We start from the raw sequence: 15,340 nt of genomic DNA, 5'->3' as shown, positions 1-15,340 counted from the left end.
GCTCTGGCACGGGCAGGAGCGGACTGGCCGTGTCGGCTTCTCACTTTTTGGATTTTAGAAGGGCATGACATGCCTATATCTGTGTCTCCCCCTCCTTTTACTCCTCCACCTCTTTTCTTTTCTCATGACTATATGTACTTGTCACTTTTCCATGTGTTAGTTATGTCTTCTGAGCAGTTTGTCAGCTTTTGGACACCTTTGAAGGCGTTTTCTATGTGTTTCTATGTGTTTTTGTTTGCCTGCCATTGGTTTTAACGGTGTTCGAAGGTGTTCGACGAACAGTTCGGCGAACACACGGGTGTTCGACGAACCGAACCGAACTCGAACACTACGGGGGTGGCTCAACACTAGTGTTGATGTCATTAGTCAACACCCCTCATTACAGAGATGCACATGACCAGATTTACTTAATTGGTAATAGGACAACATGTATAAAAAGTATCATGTGATCAAAATGCTCATTTGCCTAATAATTCTGCACACGGTGTATTTCTCTGCCGTATCTGTGCATCATGAACCGTGGTATGTGTTAAAGGTGCCAACTGACACGCTTTCGCCCGGGGCCCACAAAAACCTGGAACTGGCCCTGCCCCTGTATATGGTGCAGGCCTATGGACATTTGTGTAGCAGTAACTATTGTGTGGACACTGTATGTTCACATCACTGCTTTGTGGTGGACACGAGTAGTGTTGAGCCACCCCCGTAGTGTTCGAGTTCGGTTAGTCGAACACCCGTATGTTCGCCGAACACCGTTAAAACCAATGGCAGGCAAACAAACACATAGAAAACACCTTCAAAGGTGTCCAAAAGCTGACAAACTGCTCAGAAGACACCACTAACACATGGAAAAGTGACAAGTACATATAGTCATGCGAAAAGAAAAGAGGTGGAGGAGTAAAAGGAGGGGGAGACACAGATATAGGCATGTCATGCCCTTCTAAAACCAAAAAAGTGCGAAGCTGACACGGCCAGTCCATTCCTGCCTGTGCGACCTCCGTGTCGCCGGGTTTGTGCCAGAGCTGCGGTGGACCCTGACGGCCAGCCCCCCTCTCCCAATACTGGTGCCTGTCCATTGGTGGGTCGAGCGAGCCCCCCTGCGGTGGTGGCAGGTCTAATCTTTTTAATTTAAATTGTCTCTCTAATTTGAATGAGTACACTTTAAATCCTTTTACAAGGATCTATTGGAGGGCAAGTCTCATGCCAGCAGCCGTGGTAATTCCAGCTCCAGTAGCGTCCACTAAAGCTGCTGCAGTTAAAAAGCTTTTATAAGGATCGAGCTTGGCGGTCCACTGCAAGGCGTCCTACCGCCAGTCCCAGCACCTGTTCCTTGGGGTGCCTCCCCGATGCTCTTCACTGAGTGTCCCGGGGGCCCGAACCATTTCCTTTGAAAAAATTAAGTGTCCAAACTACAAGTGGTGTAGCTTGCTTAACAGCTGGGTTAATCTGCTGACTAGCAGACACTGCTACTAGGCCCAAAGTATTGCTTGGGCTAGATGCAGTTAAAAATTTGTAATTAGATACTCTCGTTGAATGCTGAGAAAGCATTCCATAGAGTCTCCTGGCACGCCATATATTCTCTTAAAAAGCTTGGGGTAGGGGACCCTTTTATAGCCAAAATCATGGCCCTGTATCGCAATCCATCAGCCAGGCTGAAGATAAATGGAACATTATCATCACCAATGGGACAAAGCAGGGATGTCCTCTGTCCCCTCTTTTATACATCCTAGTGATGGAGCACCAGCTCTCATCAATTCACGATAACCCCAATATTAGGGGGATTGAGGTGGGAGGCACCGAGTACAAGTGCTCTGCATTTGCTGATGATGTCCTAGTATATAATCACTCAACCACATATATCCATCCCTGCTGTTATGGCTGAAATAGATCACTTTGTTACATGGTCAAATTTTAAAATCAATGCAGCGAAGTCTGAGGCCCTCGATGTCTCCCTCCCCAAATCCATACAGGATTCCATCCAGTCCAACTTTCCCTTTGCTTGCCCCTCACAGGGTATCAAATACTTAAGAATTCATATTCATAGAGACCTCTCCCGTCTATTGAACAACTCCATAGAGATCTTACTTCTTGGACGGTGATTGATTTTTCCTGGTTCGGCAGAATAAATATACTAAAAATGAACGTCCTACCTAAACTCTTATACCTCTTTCAAACCATTCCCGTGGTAATTCCCTCAAATTTTTGAAAAAGACTACGCAGTAGCTTTTGCAGATTTATCTGGGCAAGTGGGCGTCCACGCATTCGGGGGAACGTTCTGATCAGACACAAACAAAAGGGGGGCCTTAGCCTTCCGGATTGTAGAAGGTATTACATGGCAGCAGTACACGCTAGAATCCTGGACTTCTTCCATCATTCGGAGGGGAAATTGTGGGTCAAAATAGCTCAATCCATTTGTCCTAAAGCTCTTACTACTCTCCCATGGTGCGCCCATTTAATTGTCCCCTCTCTTGGCCTCATGTCATATAGTACTTATGCCACTGCTTTGGCTTTGAGATCCCCCAAAAAAAGCTCATCCTCAATCGACCCCCAGGGCCCCTTGCTCCCGATTTCAGATAATCCAGATTTCCCACCAGGACTATCTGCAAATAGATTTCTCGGTTCAAATAAATCCCATCCGATATTATTTTCTCATGTCATCTCCAATACTTCGCTGCTCCCCCTCAATGACTTGTTACAGGGAAGAGCCAATTCCCCGAAGGCCAATTTTGAATATAGCCAGTTACAACACTTCTATTCAACTGTGAAGAAGCGCACACATCTTCACAGAGATCTCACAAACTTTGAAAAATTGAGCCTATCATTGTCACCCCCTACACACTCCATCTCCCTACTGTACAATCTCCTCATTGCCCAGGTAACTGACAATAGGCCAGGATTCTGCAGTGCATGGGAAAGGGAACTGGGGAAGTCCTTCTCTGACTCACAATGGGATAAATGTTTCTTCCTAACACATAAAACCTCAATAGGGTCCAAAGCTCAGGAAACCTCCTTCAAAATTATCTCTAGATGGTAACGGGTACCAGCAGTCCTTCATAGATGGTATCCAGTGGTCTCAGATAGATGTTGGAGATGTGGGGAGGGGGAAGGGACAATGTCACACATATGGTGGGCATGCCCTATAATAAATGCATTTTGGGCAAAGGTGGTTCCCATGATTGAGAAAATAACTGGTTTGACTATCCCTAATACGCCAGAAGCGCTCCTTTTATCAATGTTACCAATAAGTAAACGTAGTTATAAAAGGTCATCAATAGGCTACCTAATACAGGCGGCTAAGAATGTCATTCCACGACACTGGAAAAGCAGAGACCCACCCACTGTGGAGGAATGGTTTGCGGAGATCTCCCTCCTTAATAGGATGGAGCATTTGATTGCCATCTCATCGGCTGATGTTGATAGATACTGTGTGATTTGGAGGGATTGGATTGATTTGCAAAACTGACGCCTACCATCTAGCCCCCAACTAAAGTTATCCGTGATGTCGGCACAACACTCTCGCTCTTTCATATGGAAAAATACATGCTTGATCTGGATATTGATGGAAAACCCTCCCTGTACCCCCCAATGTACTGTCGTTATGCATAGATTTATAGTTATACTACCCCTTTTACTATGTATATTGTATTTTCTTGTACTTTTTCAACACAAAAATAAAAAAAAAAAACTTGAATTTGGAAAAAAAAAAAAAAAAAAAAAAAAAAAATTGTAATTAGATCTACAGGCGGTGGCTACTCCGCTGACTAGCAGACACTGAAGCTTTGGAGCAGACCTCTGATTCCCAGGCTATAGTATGAGTAAACAGCTCTTCAGACTCAACCATCTGTGTTACCCCAAGCCAAAGTGTATGTAGTTTCTTACGGTTAAAAGAGGGAGGGGGGAGAGACCCGACCCACCTGGAATTGACGATGGCAACGTCACGTAAAACACAGCAAGGGCACTCAAAAAAGAGTCTCCATTTTTTCCCAAAATTGTGGCACAGACACCACTTAAGTGGCATCAATTGTCCCAGAGTTGCTGTTATGTTCTGCTACCAGAGCTAAGGAAAGAGAGGAGATCTGTCCCTACGATAGAACTCAGCTGAATCCCTACGATGTAACAGGGAACCTGATCCTGCGATCAGACCTGCTAAAGTCCTAAGCTAGTCTGTACGGAGACCTATAGATGTGGGGAAGGAATCCCTACAAGTACTAAGGACTGGGAGGAAAATGGGACACCTCCTAACAGAAATAGTAGCAGACAGACAAACAAACAAAATATATAGAACATAGAGGTCCGTAGACCAAGCAAACAAACAGAGTTAGATACAGAGCACAGGCTAGCTAGAAAGTAGTTATACAATGAAGTCCAGCAAAGCCAGAAGGGCGGAGCAGGATTAAATAGGCCAACAAGGTTCTAACAGTACCCCCCCTTCTAAGAGGATCCTCCGGATCCCCTAGGACCAGGCTTATCAGGAAATCTCCTGTGAAACGCTCTGATAAGTCTGGACGCGGAAACATCATCCGACCTCACCCAAGAGTTATCCTCGGGTCCGAAACCTTTCCAGGCTACAAGATACTGCAAACTACCTCTATACCGTCTAGAGTTAAGGATGCGAGAAATTTCATATTCCCCGTCCTCCACCACCGGAGGAACAGAGGCAGAGGCGTCACAATCCGATACAACAGCTTTTTTCAACAGAGAGACATGAAATACCGGATTAATTCTCCAGGAGGTAGGAACCTCCAACCGAACAGCAGATTGGTTGACAACCTGAAGCACCATAAAGGGCCCTACAAACTTGGGACCCAATTTCTTTGAAGGAATTCTCAACCGCAGATTCCTAGAGGACAACCAAACCATGTCACCAACAGCGAACAAAACCTCCTGTCGTTTCCTATCAAAGTAGTCTTTAGATTTTCTGTTGGCCTCCTGAAGATTACCACGCACATCCGTCCAAACTCTCTCCAAATCACCGGAAAAATTCTCCTCCTCAGGCACGGCAGATCCCAACTTGGAGAACGACCCAAACGACGGATGTCTCCCAGAACAACAAAAAAAAGGCGAACAACCAGCAGAAGAAGATGTATGATTGTTCAGAGCAAATTCAGCAAGTGGCAGAAACTCAGACCACCCCTCTTGATTGTCTGCCACAAAACAACGCAAGAACTGCTCAACATCCTGGTTTTTCATTTCTGTCTGGCCATTAGATTCAGGATGATATCCGGACGAGAACGACAAATGAACTCCCAACCTGTCACAAAAGGCACGCCAAAAACGAGCCACGAACTGAGGACCCCTATCAGAAACAATGTCAGTAGGAACGCCATGAAGTCTGACAATTTCCTTGACAAAGGCCTTAGCGAGAGTTTTAGCGCAGGGCAGTTTGACAAAGGGAACCAAGTGACACATCTTGCTAAAACGGTCCACGACCACCCAGATAACAGTAAAACCCTCAGAGGGGGGAAGGTCAGTTATAAAGTCCATAGCCAAATGTGTCCAAGGAGCACTGGGAACCTCCAAAGGACAAAGCAACCCCGCAGCAGGAGTATGTGAGGACTTAGATCTAGCACATATAGTACATTGACGCACCCACTTAATGACTTCCTGTCGCCATCCAGGCCACCAAAAACTGCGACCCACCAGTCTCTTAGTCTCAGAGATTCCGGGATGACCTGCCAACCGAGATTCGTGACACTCCTCAAACAAATCTCTCCTAAAGGTCCCAGGCACAAACAACCTCCCATGAGGAGTGTTAGATGGGGCATTCTCCTGTGCTTTAAGAATCTCATCTTCCAAAACGGAGTCCAAAGCAGCTATCACAACACCTTCTTGTAAAATGTTCTCCTCTTTCTCAGCACCGACTATGGGAGAAAAACTGCGAGACAAGGCATCCGCCTTAACATTCTTAGTACCAGGGATGTAAGTAACGGAGAAATTAAACCGCGAGAAAAACAGTGCCCACCTAGCCTGACGGGCATTCAGGCGCTTGGCAGCATCAAGATATATCAGATTTTTATGATCCGTAAGAACCTGAATGGGAAATTCCGCACCTTCCAAGAAGTGGCGCCAGTGTTCAAATGCGAGTTTAATAGCCAATAATTCCCGATTACCAATATCGTAATTCAGTTCAGTCTCCGAAAATTTTTTGGAAAAAAAGGCACAGGGATGTAATCCATCCCCGTTATCCTGAGACAATACTGCGCCAACCCCCACAGAGGAAGCATCAACCTCAACCAAAAACGGCTTAGTCACATCAGGCTGCATAAGGATGGGAGCAGAGCTGAACCTCTCCTTGAGATACACAAAAGCTTCAATGGCCTCAGAAGACCATTGAACCGCATCAGCACCTTTCCTGGTGAGATCGGTCAGAGGTTTGACAATACTAGAAATTTTTTTTATGAATTTTCTGTAATAATTGGCGAAACCTAAAAACCTCTGTATCGATTTCTAACCAATAGGCCTAGGCCATTCCTGTACAGCTTGAACTTTCACCGGGTCCATCTCAAAACCATCGCTGGAGATAATGTAACCCAAAAAACTAATTCTCTGTACAGCGAACTCACATTTCTCCAGCTTAGCAAAAAGCGAATTGTCCATTAATAACTGTAATACCTCACGTACGCTCCGCCAATGAGACTCCAGATCCGGCGAATAAATCAAAATGTCATCCAAATACACAACCACATTTTTGCCGATCAAAGGTCTAAGGATGTCATTAATAAGATTCTGAAAAAATGCAGGAGCATTAGTAAGACCAAAAGGCATAACCAGATTCTCAAAATGACCCACAGGAGTGTTAAAAGCAGTCTTCCATTCGTCACCCTCCTTCATGCGCAACAAATTGTATGCCCCCTTAAGGTCAATTTTAGAGAACCACTTGGCCCCCATTAACTGGTTAAACAGATCAGGAATCAATGGCAGTGGGTAAGGATTGCGTACAGTAATTTTGTTAATCTCACGAAAATCCAGACAAGGACGTAAACCGCCGTCCTTTTTTTTTTACAAAAAAAAATCCAACCGCCACAGGAGACTTAGAGGGCCTAATGTGACCGGCGGCCAAACTTGTCTGTATGTATTCCTCCAAAGCCTTTCTCTCAGGAATAGTAAGGTTAAATAAACGACTTTTAGGAAGAGTCGCTCCAGGGACAAATTCAATAGAACAATCATAGTCTCTATGGGGAGGCAAAACCTGCGATTCCTTCTCAGAAAAAAACTCTCCAAAAATCCTGAATAGGAACAGGCAATTCTCCCCTATCCAAAGCTGCAATACGCCCGTTACAACACTTGTCATAACATTTATGGCTCCAGGATTTAATTTCACTGGTAGACCAATCCAGTACAGGATTGTGAAATTTTAACCAGGGCAATCCCAATATTACTGGAGAAGGCAAGTTATTCAAAACTACCAAATCCAATTTCTCATGGTGAACACCATTAATAGTGAGAGGAAATTCACAGACCTTGAGAGTAATATTCTTCAAAGGGGAACCATCCACAGAAACCACAGCAATGGGGGATGATAAAGGTTCGGGTTTTAAATTGAGTCTTTCCAAGAATCCCCCATCAATTACATTCAGAGTAGACCCACAATCGACAAACACCCGAAATTCCATTAATTTTTCCTGAGCAATCGTGGAAGCAGCTAAAAATACACCCTTGGAATTTAAACAGGCAATACGGGCATGACTGACCATTTATTTTTCCTTTCTTCATACGAAGCTCACAGCCTTTAATCAAATGACCAGATTTTCCGCAATAGAAACACAAGCCTTCAGAAAATCTACGGTCTTTTTCTTGAGAGCGAGGTGCCACCGATCCAATCTCCATCGGTTCACCACTGTTAGTACACACATTCTCATAACCAGAAACTGACATAGCAGAGGATTTGCTCTCATTAACCCTAGCACGCAGTCTTCTATCCACCCGTATAGCTAATTGCATAGCCTGTTGCAAATCTTCAGGTGTAGGATAAGCAATTAGCAGGTCTTTAACCCTTTCATTGAGCCCAGCAAGAAATAGACTTTTCAGAGCAGAATCGTTCCACCCTGTTTGAGTAGACCAACGACGGAAATGAGTACAATATTTTTCCACATTACCTGATCCCTGTTTCAAACGTCTCAACTCAGTCTCAGCTGATGCGACACGGTCAGGATCATCATATAATAGTCCCAAAGCAGAAAAAAAACTATCCACTGATCTGAAGCATGTATCACTAGGTTGCAAAGAAAAGGCCCACTCCTGAGGCTCTTTGCGCAAAAGTGACATTATGAACCCTATGCGCTGGGAATCATCCCCAGAGGACTTAGGTCTCAAACGAAAATACAATAAACAAGCATTTTTAAATGAAAAAAATTCTCGGTGTTCACCAAAAAATAAATCCGGCAAACATACCTTAGGCTCCAAGAAATGTGCTCCAGGACAGTTACTCACGTGCTGACGGAGCTCGGCCACCTCCAGAGAGAGTCCCTGCAGGCGATGAGCCAAATCCTGAACCGACACCATGATGGAACAGAAAAATCTTTCCTTAGAGAATTTGCAGGCTGGACTTACTGTTATGTTCTGCTACCAGAGCTAAGGAAAGAGAGGAGATCTGTCCCTACGATAGAACTCAGCTGAATCCCTACGATGTAACAGGGAACCTGATCCTGCGATCAGACCTGCTAAAGTCCTAAGCTAGTCTGTACGGAGACCTATAGATGTGGGGAAGGAATCCCTACAAGTACTAAGGACTGGGAGGAAAATGGGACACCTCCTAACAGAAATAGTAGCAGACAGACAAACAAACAAAATATATAGAACATAGAGGTCCGTAGACCAAGCAAACAAACAGAGTTAGATACAGAGCACAGGCTAGCTAGAAAGTAGTTATACAATGAAGTCCAGCAAAGCCAGAAGGGCGGAGCAGGATTAAATAGGCCAACAAGGTCATGTGACCAGCAAAGGAAAAAAAAACCTAAGAGCAAGGTTCTAACAGTTGCTTAAAATGGTTGGTGGGGTTATTTTCCAAAATCCTCAAGCTTTTAGTCTCCCCAGAATGACACAGGTGGGGCAGATGGTGGTTGTCCCGGCCCGCTAGGCCGCATTGTAGCACAGTGAGCTTCGCACTGCAACTTATGCTTCATATCCATGTGACGGTTCATGCATGAAGTACTCAAACTATGGCTTTTTTGGCCTCTACTTAGCTTTTAGTGACAAATGTTACAGGTAACACAAGTTGGGTCATCCTTATCGATCTGAAAAAATGCACAGGCTATGCAAGGTTTAGAGCCCATGCTGGGTTAGATGCAGAGCGTCTGGGTTTGGTTGGGGGTCCCCACAGTGTGCCTAGGCTAGATGCAGTTAAAAATTATTAGATACACAGGCGGTGCAGCTTGCTTCGCAGCTGGGCTAATACGCCCAAAGTATTGGTAGACTCTATACTAAATAAGGAAGGATTCACTGACTGAGGTGGCCCCTCCGTGGGCCGTGGTGATTGGTGGAGATTTGGTGGATGATTATAGGAGAAAGCACCTTAATAGAGAAAGTTGGTGGATTTATACTTTAAATACACGTGTACCAGCAGGTTTAAACATCAGACATGATTTGATTTATCATTATGAATGATCATTTATAGATATATATATATATGTTCCTCTTTTCTTTTTCTTTTGGATTATTTACATTTATATGCATTGTTTCTATGCTATACAATTTTAACATGGTATGTGTGTTTAAATTTCTGATTAACTCAGCCTTGAACAGGATAGCAGGACATGACAAATACCACTTCCTTGCTGTTTTTTTGTTATGCAATGATTAAGAACCTTTAGTTCGAAACACGTTTGCTGTTCTTCTCCAAGGTGGACTTTTAAAATATTTTTTGTATGACCCAATAAAAAGTGGATTTTAGAAGATTTGTTCAGCTGGATCTTCCTGGTTCCTCATGTTCGTCTGGTAGCACTCCTGGCTCCGTGCTGTTGATCTTCTAGGTGGGTGAGCTGATTTTTTCCTTTCTTTTTTTGCCATGTGGCGATTGGTCATGCCCCTTACTCAATGAATTCACAAACATCTCCCGTCGGTTTGGAGTCCCATTATGCCCAACCAAAAACATAGGCCCCACAACTAAAAAAAAAAATCATTCTTAGGCATCGAAATCGACAGCACAGCAAGGTTGTTCTGCCTCCCATGGGAAAAAATACCAAAACATTACACCTGATCTAGTTTTTTTGCGCAGTATGGAAAGTAACACTACAGCAGATGCAAGTATTACTAGGTCTCCTCGTGTTTGCGAGCCGGGTGATGCCAGTCGGAAGGGTTTTTTCTCTTCATTTATCGCCCGCAACAAAAGGGGCATCTAAACCGAGTCATACAATCTGACTCAGCAGGCAGCTACGGGCGGACTTAGAGGTGTGGAAAACCTTCTTATAATCATTCAACGGTCACACGTTATTTATGTCAGCAGAACAGTCCAACACTCAACTAAGATTATTCACCGGGGTGGCAGAATCAAGCGGATATGCAGCGATACTAAATAACCAATGGTGCACAAGCTTATGGCCTCCGTATTGGGCAGAACAAGTGCGGACAAAAAAAAAAAAAAAACAGTCCTGGAACTGTTTCCAATAGTGGTAGCAATAGAAATATGGGGCGCGCGCCTGGCTAACAAAAATATACTCTTCATAACAAAAAACACCAGCCTAGCGCACTTCATTAATACTATGGCATCATAGTCACTCCCAGTGCTAGGCCTACTACGCCGGCTAGCATTTCTGTGCCTAAAACACAATGTATGGGTCCACGCTAGCCACGATGCTGAGGGGGTCTAACGCTGCTGCTAACGCTTTATCACAATTCAATTGGCAGATTTTCACAGAGCTCCTCCCGAACGCCCACCCATCGGGCAACAGTTGCCCACCCTCCCTATGGGATCTAGTGGAGACTAGTTGATGCCATTAATCAGAGCTTCAGTTGCCCCGTCGATGTGGCAAGCATACGATAAGGCATGGGAACAGTGGACACGACTAGTAGCAGGCAGACAGGTTGACCAATGTGAACAAGCCAGATTACAAGTCACCATAGAATTTGTCCACCAGCTAATGAGGGACATATCAGGGGCGTCAGTGCAGCGGTGGCTGACCGGAGTAGCATTTCACTTCCAACTACTGAATTGGGGACATGTGACAAAGATTCATCATCGACAATCCATAAAAGGGTGGAAAAGGGGTCAGCCAAGTCAGGAGTGTAGACGTCCCGTCCCGTGTCACTAAAACTGATTTCTCACATCATATCCCTAACACCATTAACATGACACTCACAATTTGAAGCAACACTACTATCTACTGCATTTGTGATAGCCTTCTTCGGGGCGCTATGCATAAGCGAATTAGTCCCTCAATCCAAAATTAACACCAGTGGAGTCTTATTACACCAGGACGTAGTCATAGCCAATAATGCAATAAGTCTACGCAAATCGAAAATGGTTCCAGCGGGCAGGGGCACTTGGGTACTTCTACAACCCACAAATGGTACGCCGAGTCGGGTAACAATAGTAAAAGCATATATAACCATCAGATCACAAGTAATTTCTTCCTATCACACATTGATGGAACGCCATTATCAAGATACCAGTTCCAAGCTATATTTAATAAATGCATAACATTGGCAGGGAACCACCCCAAAGATTATGGGACACACTCATTCGGCATAGGCGCGGCCACGGAAGCAGCAAGAGCAGGACTGTCAGAAACGGAAGTTCAGAGGATAGGGAGATGGCGATCCACGTGTTTGGCGAGATGCATAAGACCTGACTTGTTATCCTAACGTGGTTGGTTTCTTTTACAGGTGACGCAAAGCCAACAGTGTGGGTGATAGGCCACTCGTATATATATTGGGCAGAAAAAAGGGCGAAAGTCCGCCCAGGCAGGAGGAAATTAGAGTTTCATAACACATATTTGAACTGGAGAGGTATTAGAGGCCTGCAATGGCCACAGGCACTAATGGAGGTAATCAAGGTAGGGAGAGAGGCAAGAGGTCCGGTCATCTTAGTTATACAGGCCGGGGGAAACGACCTAGGTTATAACAAGAGCGCATAACGGCAATAATGAAACTAGACACTGAGCGCTTCAGAGAATTTTTCACAAAAATAGTCAGAGATTGTGCCGAGCGCAGTATGGCAAGGTGCCCGAGACATCACGGCCATTGAACGGAGAAGGCAGCTAATACAGTAAATATTTGGATGCCAAAATTTATAAGAGACAGAGGCGGACAACTGGAAGGAGATAAAGCAGGCCTCATACGGCCCGACTATGTTCACTTAATGGATATTGGACTGGACATATTCCTGTCAGGACTCCAGGACGGAGTGGAACAAGAGTTAAGAGTGATGGATGGGGGTCAGAGTCCTGCATACGAGTACGCAGGATCCTCCGTGGCCTGGAAATAGAATGGACATGTTGAAGAGTTACACTTGTTGGCCAACTTGCCGTTGTGGAGACTGGAGACACAGGGCATGCAGCAACAAGCTGAATTATTTTAGAAATAAAGTGCCTTTCTAATGTAATGAGTATAAACAGTTAATAAAGCTGTGACCGATGCTCACCTATCCAGTTGTAAGAGTTACATGATTGCATTGTCAATGAAAGGGGGGGCGGTAGGGGGGCTGAGCGTCTGGGTTTGGTTGGGGGCCACCACAGTCTGCCTAGGCTAGATGCAGTTAAAAATCATTATTAGATACACAGGTGGTGCAGCTTGCTTTGCAGCTGGGTTACTATACTGACTAGCAGACACTGAAGCTTTGGAGCAGACCTCTGAGTAAACAGCTCTTCAGACTCAACCATCTGTGTTACCCCAAGCCATAGTGTATGTAGTTTCTTACAGTTAAAAAGGGGGGGGGGGGACCCAACCCACCTTTAATTAAACGATGCCAACGTCACGTAAAACACAGCAAGGGGACTCCAAAAATTTGGGGCACAGACACCACTTAAGTGGCATCAATTGCCCCAGAGTTGCTTAAAACGGTTGGTGAGGTGATTTTAACAAATAGTCGAGCTTTTACTCTCCCCAGGATGACACAGGGGTAGAAAAGTCCTTGCGGATCCATGATTTGTTCATCTTTATGAACGTGAGTCTGTCTACATTGTCAGTGGACAGCTGACGTGCGCTTATCTGTCAGCACACCACCAGCAGCGCTGAACACACTTTCAGAGAGAACAAAAATTATTATTAATTTGAAAGCTGTGGAGCTGAGTATAGATGGCCTAATAGCAGTGTGTGGTACTCATTCTACAGGCCCAAAATTATTTTCCAGGCTAGATGCAGCTAAAAATTATTAGTAATTTGAAAGCTGGAGGAGCTTAGTATAGATGGCCTAATAGAATGAGTACCACACACTGCTAATATGCCCAAAAGGTTTTACTTGGCTAGGTGCAGTAAAAAATTGGTATTACATACACAGGTGGTATATCTTGCAACACAGATAGGCTACTCCACTGACTAACACACTCTGCAATAGGCCAAAAAGGATTAGCTTTGCTAGATTTAGCCAAATGCTGTGAAAAAAACTTGCACAGCACTGGCACAGACCTGCCTGGCAAAAAGTGATAGGAACTGATGTAACCTAGCTCTCAAAAGGACTGCAATTACAACTAGTCACTACTCCCAACCTATCTGTCTATTTAAGAGCACAGACCTGCCTGCTAAAAGTGCTAGGAACTGCTGTAACCTAGCCCTCAAAAGGGCTGCAATTACAAACTAGTCCCTACTCCCTAAACCTTTCTGTCTGTTTAAGAGAAAATTCGCTTGCAATTCACAGTTACACAATATAGCGCTAACAGCAGTGAGAAAATGGTAGCGACGGGGAAAATGGCTTGGTCTTATAGGGCAAGGACATGTGACATACACTGCCAATGACACATGCCCTTGCTTGTGTGAAAAAAAAGCACTTCGCTCCGTGCGTGCGCTGCTGATAGGCTGACAGATTGCACCTCCCCACTGCAAATGCGGGAAAGAGAAAAAAAAAAAAATGGAGATCTTCATTATTTATGCAGAGATCCATCCCCTGCCCCTCCCCCCGCCCCGCTGTACACTCAAACTGTGTATTAACATTGATTATAGGCATTACTGTGAAAAAAATCCAGTTACGATTTTGGTGCACAAACAGTTATCGAGCAGCCGGATTTTTTTCAAATCGTTCGGGTTCGTCGAAGACCGCCCAAAACAGCTCGAATTTGAAATTGGCAAACAGTTCGATTCGAACAGCGCTCATCTCTAGACACGAGAGCATAGGCTTTTAATGTAGATCCTGATGCTACACTGGCGAAATGTGATATTGTGCCCGTAGCCTGCCCATATAGTCCTGTACCACTAGGTACCTCTGATTTTATATCAAAGCAAAAAAAAAAGGTTTTCCTTATGGCGTACAGAATTGTATTATGGGTGAAAAATGAGCATCTACTGCCCTGTAATAAGGCTCCATAGGGATCCACACACAATCATCTTCTGAAACATGTCCCACTCCAATCTTAGCTTCCTCATACAAGAAGTCAGGTAGCCAGACACTGTGCATATTCCCACGACTGCTCACCTCTCCAGTCAGCAAGTAGATGATCTCCAGTGTCAGGCTTAAGACGCCCTCTGCTATCTTGCCAGGTTTGTCCATCTTTGATGTATAAAGCTGAAATTCAAATGATGAAGTCCTGTATGTGTGCAAATGTAAGAAGACTGTACAAAACTGGCACGTCAACACCAATACAGAAGCAATGACCTTAGATTCTCCCTGCAGTCGCTCGCTGTCAGTCACCAGGGCAGCACAGAGGACTATAGCGATTACAGTGCACTGATGGTTACAACCCCGATGACTGGCAACGAGATTAAAACTTCATTTTCTCCCCATAACCATGCTTCTAGTTAGACAGCTGGACTTGTTTAAAACCTTTAAAGACAATACTTGAAAGGGCATGTAGGCAAATCAAACTTATTGTATATACCAGTAATACCCATTAGTGGGTGTATATATCGGACTTAGATCAATTCGGAATGTTGAAACAAACCAACAAGACGAACCTGAACAAAGACGATCAAGGTAAAGAGACCAAAATAAGTAAAAAACCTTTAATGAATCATGGTTAGGCCAGTGGGTTGCACTGCAAAGACAGGCGCTCACACAAAAATATATATATACAAATAATTATAGATCATAAAAACCATTGAACAATTCTCATGACCATAGGATGTACAGTACAGACCAAAAGTTTGGACACACCTCATTTAAAGATTTTTCTGTATTTTCATGACTTAAAATTGTACATTCACTCTGAAGGCATCAAAACTATGAATTAACACATGTGGAATTATATACTTAACAAAA

General features: G+C 44.3%; 1 protein-coding gene across 1 annotated transcript in view; it reads right to left on the bottom strand.

The window, feature by feature from the left end:
• The window catches only part of LOC141271555 (uncharacterized), a 55,387-nt gene extending 40,755 nt beyond the window's left edge, over positions 1–14,632 (bottom strand). The window contains exon 1 of the mRNA XM_073681606.1: positions 14,558–14,632. Within this exon, the coding sequence (XP_073537707.1) occupies positions 14,558–14,632 (75 nt within the window). The remainder of the gene's footprint in view (positions 1–14,557) is intronic.
• Positions 14,633–15,340: the final 708 nt, after the last annotated feature.

This window comes from Phyllobates terribilis, unplaced genomic scaffold (assembly GCF_046119375.1).
Source record: "Phyllobates terribilis strain yellow unplaced genomic scaffold, ASM4611937v1 Scaffold_5__5_contigs__length_657084704, whole genome shotgun sequence".
NCBI lineage: Eukaryota > Metazoa > Chordata > Amphibia > Anura > Dendrobatidae > Phyllobates > Phyllobates terribilis.
This window is presented reverse-complemented; position numbering and strand designations above follow the sequence as displayed.